Source organism: Populus nigra, chromosome 15 (genome assembly GCF_951802175.1).
Source record: "Populus nigra chromosome 15, ddPopNigr1.1, whole genome shotgun sequence".
Taxonomy (NCBI): domain Eukaryota; kingdom Viridiplantae; phylum Streptophyta; class Magnoliopsida; order Malpighiales; family Salicaceae; genus Populus; species Populus nigra.
The window spans coordinates 14,706,964-14,720,808 of record NC_084866.1 but is presented as its reverse complement, the minus strand read 5'-3'; the positions used below and the strand labels follow the sequence as shown (position 1 = coordinate 14,720,808).

General features: G+C 30.1%; 1 protein-coding gene across 1 annotated transcript; it reads left to right on the top strand.

Annotated features, from left to right (window-relative positions):
• Positions 1 to 9,584: 9,584 nt before the first annotated feature.
• Positions 9,585 to 12,836, top strand: LOC133673960 (FCS-Like Zinc finger 14-like). The gene is made up of 2 exons (XM_062094908.1): positions 9,585 to 10,467; positions 12,282 to 12,836. The coding sequence occupies exons 1-2, from the start codon at positions 9,902 to 9,904 to the stop codon at positions 12,439 to 12,441; spliced, it is 726 nt and encodes a 241-aa protein (XP_061950892.1). The 5' UTR covers positions 9,585 to 9,901; the 3' UTR covers positions 12,442 to 12,836.
• The last annotated feature ends 1,009 nt before the right edge of the window (positions 12,837 to 13,845 follow it).

Genomic DNA, 13,845 nt, shown 5'->3' with positions numbered 1-13,845 from the left:
TTTCTATTTAAGAATCAATAATGATTTCCTTGACTTTTGTAGCAATTTGTCTTTAAAAAAAATCGATTGGTAACTGTCTAAGAACATAAATTGATTTCACTTTCATTTGAACCAAGACAGGAATCCATGTTAGGATCTCATGCAGTGACATTAAGAGCAAGAGATTCTTCTGGTCCACTTCTCCTGCCTGCAGCTGCTCCTTGCGTACGAAAACCAAGTTTTATTATAGCAAGCACATTTTTTTCTTTTCAACATCTTGACGTGTGGATATTCCTAGGAGCCATTCCTTCACAGCAGCAAGCAAATGGTTTGCTGTGAAGAACTGTAGAGTGAGGAGGGAGTAGAGGTTAATAATCAAAGCTGCTGATAAAAAAGTTGACAGAAAGAGCAATTGCAGAAGTTCATTCCGGCGTAAGAAAACAATTTTAGCGGTGAGTCAATTTTCAGAAAATGATATCTCATCCCATCTGGCGACAAACATCCTGCAACTTAATTGATGTAGAGTGGATTTATAGAATATCTCATCCCATTAATTTGGTGACAAACAAATTAGGCATGATGTTTAAGAACAAGATCCATGTCTAGAGATTGCATCTGGGATTGTTTTGCTCCACACACGCTTTCATTATTTCTACTTATTGGGCTAAAACTATAAATATTGTTATGGGAGGCAAAAAAAAAAAGATAGATCATGAAGTGCAGAAGAGTCATGAAGTCATAACAAGAACTTCCAATGAAATACAACAAAGAAGACTGGAGAGAAGGATTGGAGTTGGAGAGGGGCGGAGAGAGGAGAGGTCACTATTTTAGGGTTTTAGGTTTATTGTGTTAGCTGTAAGAGCTCAAACTAGAGATAGCTACGAGAAAGCAGAGAATTTAGACCAGAGAGGCAGAGATGCTGGTGGAGGAGATAGATAGAGTAGAGGAAGTGTTTGGGCACGCTGTAAAAATTTAAATTTTGTTTGATTAAAATTAATTTTATTTTAGATTGTTTTGATGTGTATATATTAAAAATAAGTTTTTAAAAAAATATTATTTTGATGTATTTTTTAATAAAAAATATTTTAAATCGTAATCGATACCACACTTTTAAACACCACCTTAAAATGAGACAGTTATAAAGTTACACTAATCTAAAATTCGAGAAAAATATATACATGCCTGTTTTTATTTTGTAACATGTTTATTTTTAAGGTTGGACTAATCTTATTAGGTCCGGTTTTGTCAATTTTAGGTTTTTAAACCAAAACAAAACCTAGCTAATTTTATTTTCGAGTTTTTTAATGGTTTAATCAATTTTCTCTCTTTGTTGGTTTTGTTAGCTCATTTTTTCTTCTGTTTTTTTGTTTATTCAATTGTTTGGTTTTTTATCACATCCCTGGGACTACATCAATCAAGAAGGATTGAATTGCTAAAAGGGAGGAGAATTTATTGTTTCTTGCTTCAATTTCATTTAAATATATTTTTAACAAATTCAATGCCAAAAAATATTAAATACAAATAAAAATATTGATATAGATTTTTTATTAATAGATTGCGATTAACTTTATTGACAAAATTAATTTTTACCAACAATGAAATATTCTATTGATAAATTGCAAAATTCTCATAGTGATTCTTCTTTATAGCATTTGGCTCTTGCTAGATTAACTTAGTGAAAAACTTATGAAGTGATATCTAACAATGTTATTAAAAGCAAACCTGAAACCTAATCTAATATAGGTTTTAAATTAAACTAAATATAAATTGACTTAATTAAATTTAGTTAATCAATCAAGGCTTAATTTGAATTAAAAAAAATAATGTAGATTTAAATTTTAAAAAATTATTGTAATAAGATCATTTTAAATCGACTTAGATTAACTCACTTAACATGGTCTAATAACTTAACATGGTCTAATAACTTTGTCACCAACACATCACAACCCAATGAAACTTAAATTTAGAGACATCCCAATCTATCAAAGAAACTGTTGCAAATCATCAACAGTCGTAAGAGGGACTAAAAAAAGTTGGAGGAGCAGGTGGAATATCCAAATTATACAGATAAAAAATCAATTACACAATCCATTAAACCAGGGGGAAAAAAAACTATTTTTATTAAATAAAATGAGTGATAATGTAAAGAAATCTTTTATTCCAAATTCAATAGAATTTAAGCTCAAATTAAAATCAAACAACAGGAGCCTCTCATGTTGAATTTATAGAGCAACAGGAACTGTCAACACGTACGTACGGGTGCATACACCAATGGTATAAACACCATATTCGTCAACGCAAGCTTGAGCACAAGCCAGCTTTGTGCACTTCAAAATTTTAATACGAGCAACCACCCTAGCAAGGTCACCCACTGATCTAGTCCTTCAACTGCTCCTAATAATAATCATCCATTGAAATAAAATATAGAGTTAGGAGAACATAATATGTTCTCCTAACTCTATATTTTAATGGGGAGAGAAAATTACCATATGAGAAGACCAAGACAAGCATGGAGAAGACTGTGAGTAAGCAAGAAATGTCTACTGTATTTGTGACTCTCGCTTTTATAATTGTTGGTGGGCCGGATGGTTCATGTTCATACGAGGAACCGATCCATTTTTTCTGTCTTTGAGTTAATTCATTACAAACAACTGAGAAAAACTTCACATACACAAGATTAGACTTGTTAAGAGTATCAGAAAGTTTGCTAAGTTGGTCTAATGAGTCCTGGATTTGTCTTTTTGACTGTATATCTCTTATGTTTTGTTGTTGTCTTCCTTCTCTCGTTGTTTTTATTTTCTCTTTGTACGTATATGTTCGTGTAACTTTTAATTCTAGCTTGTCAAACCCTTGCAGGTATTAAAACTATCTTATTTGTTATATATTCTATTTATTATTAAAAAAAAAGGAAAATACATGAGCCATGTAAGGAAATAATGGATTTGAATCTTGTCAGTTATGTTGGAGTTGAATATTATTGCAATTTATTTTTTGAATTTCATCGTTGATTCTGAATTTAATAATTTAGATTAGATAAAAAAGCATGTTCATAAGCAAACATGATCTAAATCATGATTATTCAATTTAAAATCAATTATGCTATCTTTAAAAAATATATATGAAAAAAATCTTACCTCTTAATTAATACTAGATTTGGTGGAAAAAAATCTTACTCTCTCCTCTCTTTCTATAGAATTAATTAGTACCTTAATTTGTCATGATTTCTATTAATTAATGTAAAGAGTTATAATTTCCTTGGTTAATTTTTCTTTCTATCTAAGTGACTGGAAAAACGAAACGATGATTGTCAATGATTCAGTAAAATTATATTTTGTTTCTTAAAAGACGTTTCGGCCAATTAAGGCCTTTTGTTCCGATCTTGGTGGAGGAAGTTTTTGTGCCCATTAATTTCTTGGCTCATATATGAGGTCTCACGAGCTGATAATGGAGGTGCTTGTTGCTTCTTATGGTAGAATTCATCATTTGGCTTCTTTTAATATAGTTGTTAATTAAATTAACCATGAGTCATTGGGTTAATCTATAAATTCTTTTTCTTTCATTTTTTTTATTAAATAATAAATCCCAATAATCTGAGTCCATCAAAAATATATTTAAAAAATAATAATAATACATAGTGATCTATTTAGTTGTCCTAACCACTATTCCTTTGGACGTGGCTAACATTAATAATTATCAAATTTATCATTATAAAAAAGGAGTAAAGTATTATTAAGAAATTAATAACTAGTCTCTCTTGTATGAAAAATCCATGTTTAATTCCTAAGTTTTTTCATACACATTTATATACCATATATGATCTCTCCATCAATCATCCATTATCGTCTTACTGAGGTAATGAATTATAATCACTTTAGGGATTTTCTTAAAAAGATAATTCATATGCTATTAATAAGTTGACGTACGGTCAAAATCAGTCAAGAGATTAACATATAATAAATCCAAGTGTTGCATGAGAGCTTTATTTCCCAACTCTTTCAGCATGAGACACACTACAGAATTGCAGAATTAACGAAGCTTATTTTATCACATTATGAAAAACTTAAACACCATAACCAATATTTTAGCTGCCCAGAAAAGAAAAACGATGGAAGAATGATGTATTTGAAGGATTATGTGACCAATTGTCTTATATATATATATATATATATATATATATATATATATATATATATATATATATATATATATTGAAGGCATAATTGGCTCTAGTATACTTGATCAGTTGTAGTTTTCTCTTAAAAAATTGGAATCAATTTCTGTCTTGTTGGATTACCATCTGTATGAGGGGTCATATATATAAGCGAAAATTCATCTTCAAATATTTCACGATAAAAAAATATATATTTGGAGTTGGACAAACAAGAATTCACGAACATCCACCCGAATGATAATTAATACTATAACAATTTAGAAGTCAAGCACACAAATAGAGCATACAGTAGTACCCTTTATGATTATTATTATTATTATTCACACTGAAAATGTTATAAAGGTGCATTTCACATCCTTATTTCTTTTCTATGGTTCACAATAATAATAAAAAAAATATTTAGAGTGCTGGAAAAGTTGTGGTTAAATTGTGACTGTATATAGTGTATGCGTGTATGTAAAAATATTGTTTATCAAAAATTTAATTGTTTTTTTTAAATTAATTTTTAAATATTTTAGATTATTTTGTTATGCTGATATCAAAAATAAATTTAAAAAATAAAAAATATTAATTTAATACATTTTTTAATAAAAAGTATTTTTAAAAAAAATCATTATTATAATATCAAAACACACACTAAGAATATAAAAGAAATATACATAAAGAGAATAGAAAAAATAAAAAAATATTTTTGTAATAATCATTATTTACGGATCAAATATGATTTTCTCTCTTGTTTTTGTGAATATCTCTTTCTTATACGGTGGTAATTAAATTAATATCCAGTGATTATTACGTACAATGTGAGTAATATCATAAAGATTTTTCGTGCATCAACTTAGTATCTATAAACAAGCAATAGAGTAGCTAATGAATTTATTGCTCATTAATTAACATAATTGTTTTCTTGTTCTTTGTAATTTATTAATGAGAAGATCAATAAATGGTTGGATTCTTTTGTTTCGGTTACAAAAATACATGCATGGTGTAATGAGATGATCAAATTCATGGTGACATTTTCAATTTTCAATTTCCACACATTTAATACATAAATGATATATTAATTTGAAGGAACTAATCATATATCTTATTACTTTTATATATATTAAATTATATGTCTTATATATATCTATATATAATTAACAATTCTTGCTTTTTAGAGAATATATACATAGTTTAATTGATAAATCATTTATTAATCTCATATATAATTATTATTGATTAAATCTTCTTCACATGAAGGGTGAGAAATTAAGGGATTAAGGGGGCGGGAACTCCTTTGTCTGCAAGTGTAAAAATTGACAGACCTTCCATTAAATGAAGAATCAAAGTGCTATTTATTTGATAATTTAACTGTTTGCAATTAAAGAGATGAAATGGGTTGTTTCTATCTATTTTGAGTAACTAAGCTTTTCTTAAAGGTAATGTCTTGAACTCCATTAATTAACAACAGTGTATATATATATATATATATATATATATATATATATATATATATATATAGATCTCAACTCTATATTTAGCGATGTTTATCATGTGATTCGGAAAGCTAGCTAGAGAACTAGCAATCCTTCAAACAGTTTTCCCTCTGTAAGAAGGAAGATAAGACCCATAGGTATGTTTGGGGAAATATTGGAAGGTGTATATATATATAGATCTCAACGCCCTTAGAAGAATAACTCTGCCTTATTTATATAAGAATCGAACATGAGTTGCTCGAGATGAGCAAATATTCAAAAGTTCTTACCACTTAATCCAGCTATATATGGCTCAGGAAGGTGGTGTTATACCTGGCTCCTTGAGTTTTCAAATTTCGAAGAATGAAAATAGTATTTAAAATATGTTATTATTTTGAATATATCAAATCTATATATTTTTCTTGATACTTTATACTATGAGGTACTTTTTCATGATATATGTCTATAATTTTACTATATAACAAAGTAGTAGTGAACGCCATGACCCAGTGAGTATTTTTCTTCCAAATTTCTTAGAACTTGAAACCGATGAAAGCGTCAAAAGCAAAAAAGCAATTTGTATTATAATTGTAAGACTAGGGCTAGACTGTCAGGGAAACTCATGGTCCTGAACAGTTTGGATTGAAGAAAAAAAATCAGTTGGCCAGTAAAAAACACGGGTTGAGTTGATGACTCATTCAACTCGATCGAACCGTGTTTAACCTATGAACAATTTTTTCCTTTGAAATATTTTTCTCAAAACAAGGGTGTTTGATCCTTTTAAAACAGTTTTTTTGGATGGATTCATGTTTATCTTTCCGGCTTAAGGTTTGTTTAGGATGATGGTAATGGTTGTGGTTCAAAGTACCTTTCGCTTAAAAATACATTACAATAATTTTTTTATTTTTTTAAAAATTATTTTTAAGATCAACATATTAAAACAATCTGAAAATATAAAAAAAAATAATTTTTAACAAAAAAATTTAAAATTTTAAAAATTATTATTTTAACCATATTTTTGAACACAGCCTCGAACCCGACCCGAAGCTATGTTCTGGTCCACCACCGAGTGAGGTCGCGCACTCGAATTGAAGAACCTAAGTTAATGATTGGCTAAGAAAAAGGAGAGCGCCTTTTCATCACTTTGATCCTCCGAAGCCCCACAGGAATGCCTTTTTCTATGAAAGAGTCACATCACAAATTAAATAATTGAATCATGAAACTATAGTTCATACGATCGATGTTACATGGCCACATGCTATATTAATTATTCATTATTAATATTGGGCCATATTTGTTATTAAGGAAAACCATGTGGTAAACAACTTTTTAATTGCTTTATGCATTTGTGCATATGCTAACAAACTATAGTGTAAAATAATATACATTAGCCGCTCTTTGAATAGGGACTCTACGTTATTGTTTTTTTCTTTTTTCTTAAAAAACTTGGATTTACTTACCTAATTTTCATACTAATATACATTAGCCAACACAAAATCATTACCAAAAAGCAAATTCCACTCTCTATTTGGAATATAGATAGAAAACATTATTATTAAACTTTATTTGCGAGTTTAATTTTAATAATATATCAATCAGATAAATAATATAAATAAAAGTTAACTTGATAAAACATGATTAACTTATTAAGTTAACCCATGACTTGATCAAAATTTGATTTTATTTTTTTAAAATAATATTATTTTAATTTTTTTAAAATAATATTAAAATAATATATTTTAGATTCTTCAGGGTTAATTCAGGTTAACCGAATATTTTATTTATAAATGTACTGATTTGATATGAATATTTTATTTAGAACACAGATAAAAAATAATTTAACTTGATATATAAAAAATTGATATAATAATGACATTGAATGGGAAAAGAAAGGTTGTATAGTTTTTTTTATTAACAATTGTGGGGCCGTGCACTTTATGTTTAAACTTTAAAGCACAATTTTCTTCTCGAAATTGCTCGGTGTAGACAGCATGGCCGGCAAGAAATACAGTGGAAACTGTGCTTTCTCTTTCGGTGTTGTCTCCTCATCATTCAAAAAGCATCCCCTGTTTTCTTCTATTAAATTTCTTGCAAAGGTGGAATGATCTTTCTCGAGATATATTTCACTTTCAGGGATTTTATTTATGAGCTTTATTTACTAACAATTAAGTTGTTTTCACTTTCTTTTCACTTACCAATAAAAGAAAAATAAAGTCTCTTCACCTCTCTTCTTTCCATTTAGATTGATTGTTAAACCAGATTTACTATGGTTTTTAAAAAATTCAAAATGAAACTTGATCGGATTAAATTTGAGTGGTTCATCAGATTAATTTGATCAAAATCTGATTTGATTTTTTAAAAATTCAAAAATAAATTTTAATTTTTTTTATAAAAAAATTTCAAACGACATTGTTTAAATTTACCTAGGTCAACTTACCTAACCCATAAATCAAGTCATGAATAGTGCTGAATTTAATAACCTTAGTTTTAATATGAATGATTGATTGAAAGATTCAGTCTCAATGTTTGGGTAGCATTTCGTTACTATTTTAAAAAAAAATAAAGATTAATGGGTAGTATTTAGTTACTATCTTATAATAAAATAAATAAAGATTGATGGATAGCATTTCATTATTATCTCGTAATAGAATAAACAAAGATGGTAAAAATACGAGGACTTGTTTTCTTATGAAAATAAAAAAATTTATTTCAAATTATTTTCATAAATATTTATTTTATATTTATATTTTCATCTTTTCAATCAAATGTATTGATATCCTCACTTATTTTCTTTGTTTTGACATGCTAATCAAACACAAACCCAAATACATTAAAAAAAATAAAAATTAAATCCAAATGAGGCTTCTTAATTCATCTCCTGTTATATAATGGTTTATTTGTCACCATCACATGTATCACTGTTCTTGTCGATGTTGAAAAATTGCCGAATGCTACAAAACAAGTAGAATTCAAAAGAAGAAAATCACAGAGAAATTAGGGTAAAGTTTGAAAAGATTTCAGTCTTAAGAATCACAAATCAGGTGTCCTGTCGAAGGTAATACTGAGTCATGAAATTACTGACATTTGGAGTTTTGTGAGTTAGGTCAAGACAAAGTCAATGCAAGTCCATGCTGCCCTTCATTTTATATTGAAATTAACAAGCCTAAAATGCTCAGAAATTGTACTCAAAGCTACTTTCATAGTTTACCACTTTCGTTATAGCTAGACTATACTAATTATGAAAATCTTCACTTAATTATCCGTATTTTTTTTTACCAATGCAACGTATGCATTCAAGATTTTGTGTATTTAATAATGTGATGAGGTGAATTTTTTAATTAAAATAATATTTTTAAATTTTTTTTATTTTTTATGTTAACATATCAAAACAATCAAAAAATACCTAAAACATATCAATTTAATTTTTTTAGATTTAAAACAATATGAAACACATTTTACAAAACCAGAAGTTAATGCATTATCAAATAAGCAGTTCAACTTTAAAAGAATATAATTTTTTTTTTTGAAAAATAAATAAAAGAAAGTTTTTATTTTTAAATCTTAAGTATGAGTCCAACCCTTGTTATTTTTATATATATTAAATTTATATTTTCTTGATTATATTCACAAAGATTTTTAAATTTTGACTTAAAGAATAAATATCTCTTTAAACATGCATATATAACTAATTTATCAATAATTGGATTCTGTATTGGTGGAATATATATGTTTTTATATATGATGAATAATAATGATGATTAATTAAGTAAAATAGAAAATAAAATGATGGATTAAGAAGGATTACAGTAAAATGAAAAATATTTGAGGAAACATTAGAGAATAAAAAAAGATAGGAGGACCTAAAAGCAATAATCACTAAATAATAATAAGTTGTTTAAGTACAAACAAATTATTATAATTAATTAATTAATCAAAATAATTATTAGTACAAACTGTTTATATTCCCCTCTCCACTGAAAGCACAGGCATTGAAGCCCCCCTTCTCTCTTCAAGGTAAGCAGAGAGCTCTCTTTCTCTCTCTAAAAAAATCTTCCCCCATAAATCTAGCTTCATCGAATTTCTCTCTTTTGCTCTTCACTACTCTAAATTTAGCAGTGGTGTCTCTCTCTTTTTCTCTATCTAAAAACTCTTGAGTTGTTGTAATTAATATCTCTCCATTTAAGTCTCTCTTCCATGACATATATACCTGGAAACACTCCAAACCCTTTTTTTCTCTTTACAAGAGGAAACCCTTGTCTTGAATTTTGAAGAATTCAAGATTTGAGAGTTGCCCATGTCTCAGTTTGGTCTGAAAATGGAGACAAAGAGGCCAAGAATCACTCTTTCTTTGTTTACAACCTTAACTGAGACCTTTTCAATGGCTAACAAATCACCTAGGAATTTTAAGAATGGTGGTAGTGCTGTTGGGTTGGGAATTGTTGCTGCAATGGATGAGTCTGATAAAGTCTCTGACTTTGCTTTGTCACCAAGATCCAGTCCTGTCCCTGTTGTTTCATTGAAGAAACCTGCTTCATGTTTCAAAGAAGGAGGCATTGGGGTGTGGAATTTTGATAAAGGTGGTGTTGTTGTTGATGAGAATGATGAGAGTTATACTTGTGTGATTTCTCATGTTGGGAATAATGTTATTAAGAAGAGTGTTTATTATGATGATAAGGTTTGTGTTGATTCAGTGAGTTGGTTTGATGTTGGTTCTGGACTGCTTTATGCTGCTTCACCACCTGTGATGATGCCCAATGATGTTGCTGCTGCTGAAAGGAGGGAGTTTTGGAGCAAGGATTTCTTGAGTTCTTGCCATCTCTGCAAGAAGCTGCTTGAGGGGCTGGACATTTTCATGTACAGGTACATAAAGGATTGCTTTCTTTTTAATTTTAGTGGTTTAATTGTTTGGAATTGTGTGAATTCTGATTGACTGATGTTTTTCTTTTTTGAGCATGGATTGTTGCTTGGCCTTGAATTGATATGAAATTTTTTGTTTGGAAAGTGCAAATTGTTGATTGGAAATAGATTAATAGATGTCGATGGCTTAACCGTCAATGGATTAGTTGGCAAATCTGTGTTTGGAAAAAATATTGCTTACTCTTGCTGTTTCTGTCATGGCTGCATTGTTATTCAAGTAGATTACCAGTTTTGACTTAAAACTTCCACTTAAAAGATGTTTATTTTGGATTACTTTGTCATGGAAAATGTGGACATGACACGGGATAGCATATGTCACCATACAATCGATCGGGTCTTCTGTTAAGTTCCATTTATGTAGAACATATTTATGTTCGGATTTCTTTGTTCTGAAAAACACGTGGACTAGAAATGGGTAATATGATCGTAATATCGATCAAAGATGCCGTACAAATAGAGCATTAATTGATCTCGTTATCTCTTTTGAGTACTTGATGTTATAAAAGTTAACTGGTTTAAACAAGTTCAATTGTAGCTGCTTCGTTGTGGGTTTTAATAGCAGTTAATTCTATCTTTTTATGTTTAATATCAGGCCATTCAAAATTAGCGATTTGAGCCTATGTACTTTATCTCAAAGAATTTGATTCAAGATGGTGTATCCAGCATCTTATTTGGGGTTCCATTGTTGTCCTGAATCTCATATGTTTTAGGCTGCATACATGAATTCTGAAAGAATTGTTCATAAGTGATGCTCTTTTCAATTCGTGCATGAATTTGGACTCGCTGACTGTTTGGAATAGAACTTTGCAACCTCATTTTGTATTTCATTTTATTCATACAAAAATGTTGAAATAGAACACTGCAATTCGATGAGTGCAAATGATAAAATAAAGCAATGTTTTAGTTGTTTTTATCTTATTAAGCTGCCTCTAAATGATTATATACACCACAATTCAGTATGAAATGGGTATACAGCAAGTTGGATGCACTTTTCTATTTTAGTTAAGGAGACCATTCCATAGAAATAGGACCATCTAATTCCCGAGCAGAAGAATGATGGTGCAACTTGGTGAAAATTAGAACAGTCAATTACAGTTTGTGCTGGCTAAGAAACCTTTGTGCTGCCAGCTTGGTGACCAAATGAAGCATTGATGCCTTGTCAACTATATACATGGGTTTTTCTTTTCAAATTAAAAAAATCACTGCAAAAGCACCTTGATGGCTCTTTATCCCTACGTTGCGGGACTTGAAATTGTGTAATAGAGTCATGTCATGGGATTGTTTACAATGAACTGTGTTTGGTTGCAGAAGTTTGGTGCTAAAGGGCTATAGCAATTGAACTGTGTTTGAAAGTCTGGTTCTATTGCTATAACCCTTTAGCACCTCAGAATGCATTAAATGCTATAATTCGAACAAATTATAAAAGAAAGACAAGTGCTATACAGCCTTAAAAAGATTTGAGGTTGGACTATAATTTGCGGGGGTTTGGATGAAAAATTGTAGCTGGTAAAATGTCATTTTGTTATTCCATTCCTGAAAATAAGTAACAAGTTCTCACTTTGTTTGAGCATTGTGCTGCAGTAGAAACACCTAATAATTGACATTTGCTTCTGCATGTGTTTCCTGATTCTTTTAGGAAGGCTTTATTAGAATATTTTTTTTAACTTGAGCCTTGAGAACTTTCGGTTCTCATTCTCTTATCTCATATCACACACTCCTTTTGCACTACTAAAACAGAAATGGGTCCTTGTTTGCAGGGGTGAAAATGCATTTTGCAGTCCAGAGTGCCGCGATAAACATATCAGAATTGAAGATTTCAAGGAGAAGTCTGGGTCTGAAGCTCGGAACAAACAAGAGTGCTCTGTAACGCCCTGCTCCTCTCCTCTGTTATTTTTTGCTGGAGTAGCTGCAGCATAGAGTATTTTACAAAACACCAGTATTCAGTAAATAAAAGGAAACTAAAGAATATGAAGGATATCCTACAAATAAATTGCCATTGACGGTATGGAGAGACAGTAGACCGGAGTTTTTAATAGGGTTAAAGCAGGTGGTCTCCATACCCTAGATTGCAAGAAAGATTCTTCTGGGATGGGATTATTTCAGAAAGAATTTACAAGTTTTTCTGAATCCAACTTGGGTATCATATATAGACTTGAGTTTTTCAATTTTATTATTATTGCCCCATGGTCCACGGGTGCAAGGCAATTTAGTTGAATAGTTGCTCTGAACTGAGTGTGTACAAATTCTTCAAGCATTATTCAATAGAAATTATTTTGAGATTTTGATATGATTTATATATATTTTTTTCACTATATTGATATTTGTTTGGGTTTGTTTTCATTATTTAAGGTCTATAAGATCTTGACCAAATTAAATTATTAGGTTGAGTAAAATGATTGAGATTTGTTACCTTGATGAATTTGCACTGAATCTCTAGCTTATGCCTACTAGTCTTTTTATCATACAAAAGTTCCCAAACTTTTGGCATGTAAGGCCTTACCTATTGGCTGCCAATTGTACCGTTGGCCCACCTTGATCCTCTTTTAGGGACATGAAGAAGGATTAAGCACTGAAAGCAGAAAGGGGGGGATGACCTACCAACTCATCATCTAAAACATACTCGGCCCTAATGGAGTATTTGGTTAATGCATGCTCTTTGTGTTGTATGTCTCCAACTCTTGATATAAAATGGTGTCCAGTTTGTTGACAATGACAGAGAGAAAGGCCATTCTCTCTTCATTACCTCCTTGCATTTGTTTTTCTTAACCTTCACAACGTCTATGACTATACTCTTTACTCCCACAAAGCCATAAGTTTGCGTTTGATTAATGTGCAAGGATAGAAGAGAAACGTCGAAGACGGATCTTCATAAAATTTATCTGAGATAAAAGGTACTTTGGAGTGAATTTTTATCTTTTCAAAACAAACACGGAAGAATATAGAGATGTATCTTCATCATCTCTGTTTTTTATGTGGAGATAGTAATCAAATGCTACAAAAATAAATAGTTGCTGAGCTGACACATACTAACCCCAACAACAAAATAATTTAGTATTTGCTAAGTAGTCTTCACTATCTTTTTAGCTTTACCCTTATAATGGCAAAGAAAACCTCCAACCATGTAATGGCCAGAAAACCACGAAGGATTGTCTCTGAAGTGATTCATCCTGACTCAAATTCCTCGCCATTCACAAAACCAAATGCTTTCAAGAATAGGAGTAAAGGTGGCACAGTGACGATGGATGTCAAACACAGCAAGCTAGTGTCAAGGACATGAGATCTTCAAGCACGCTACCAGTTCCGTATATCAAAGCAATGAGA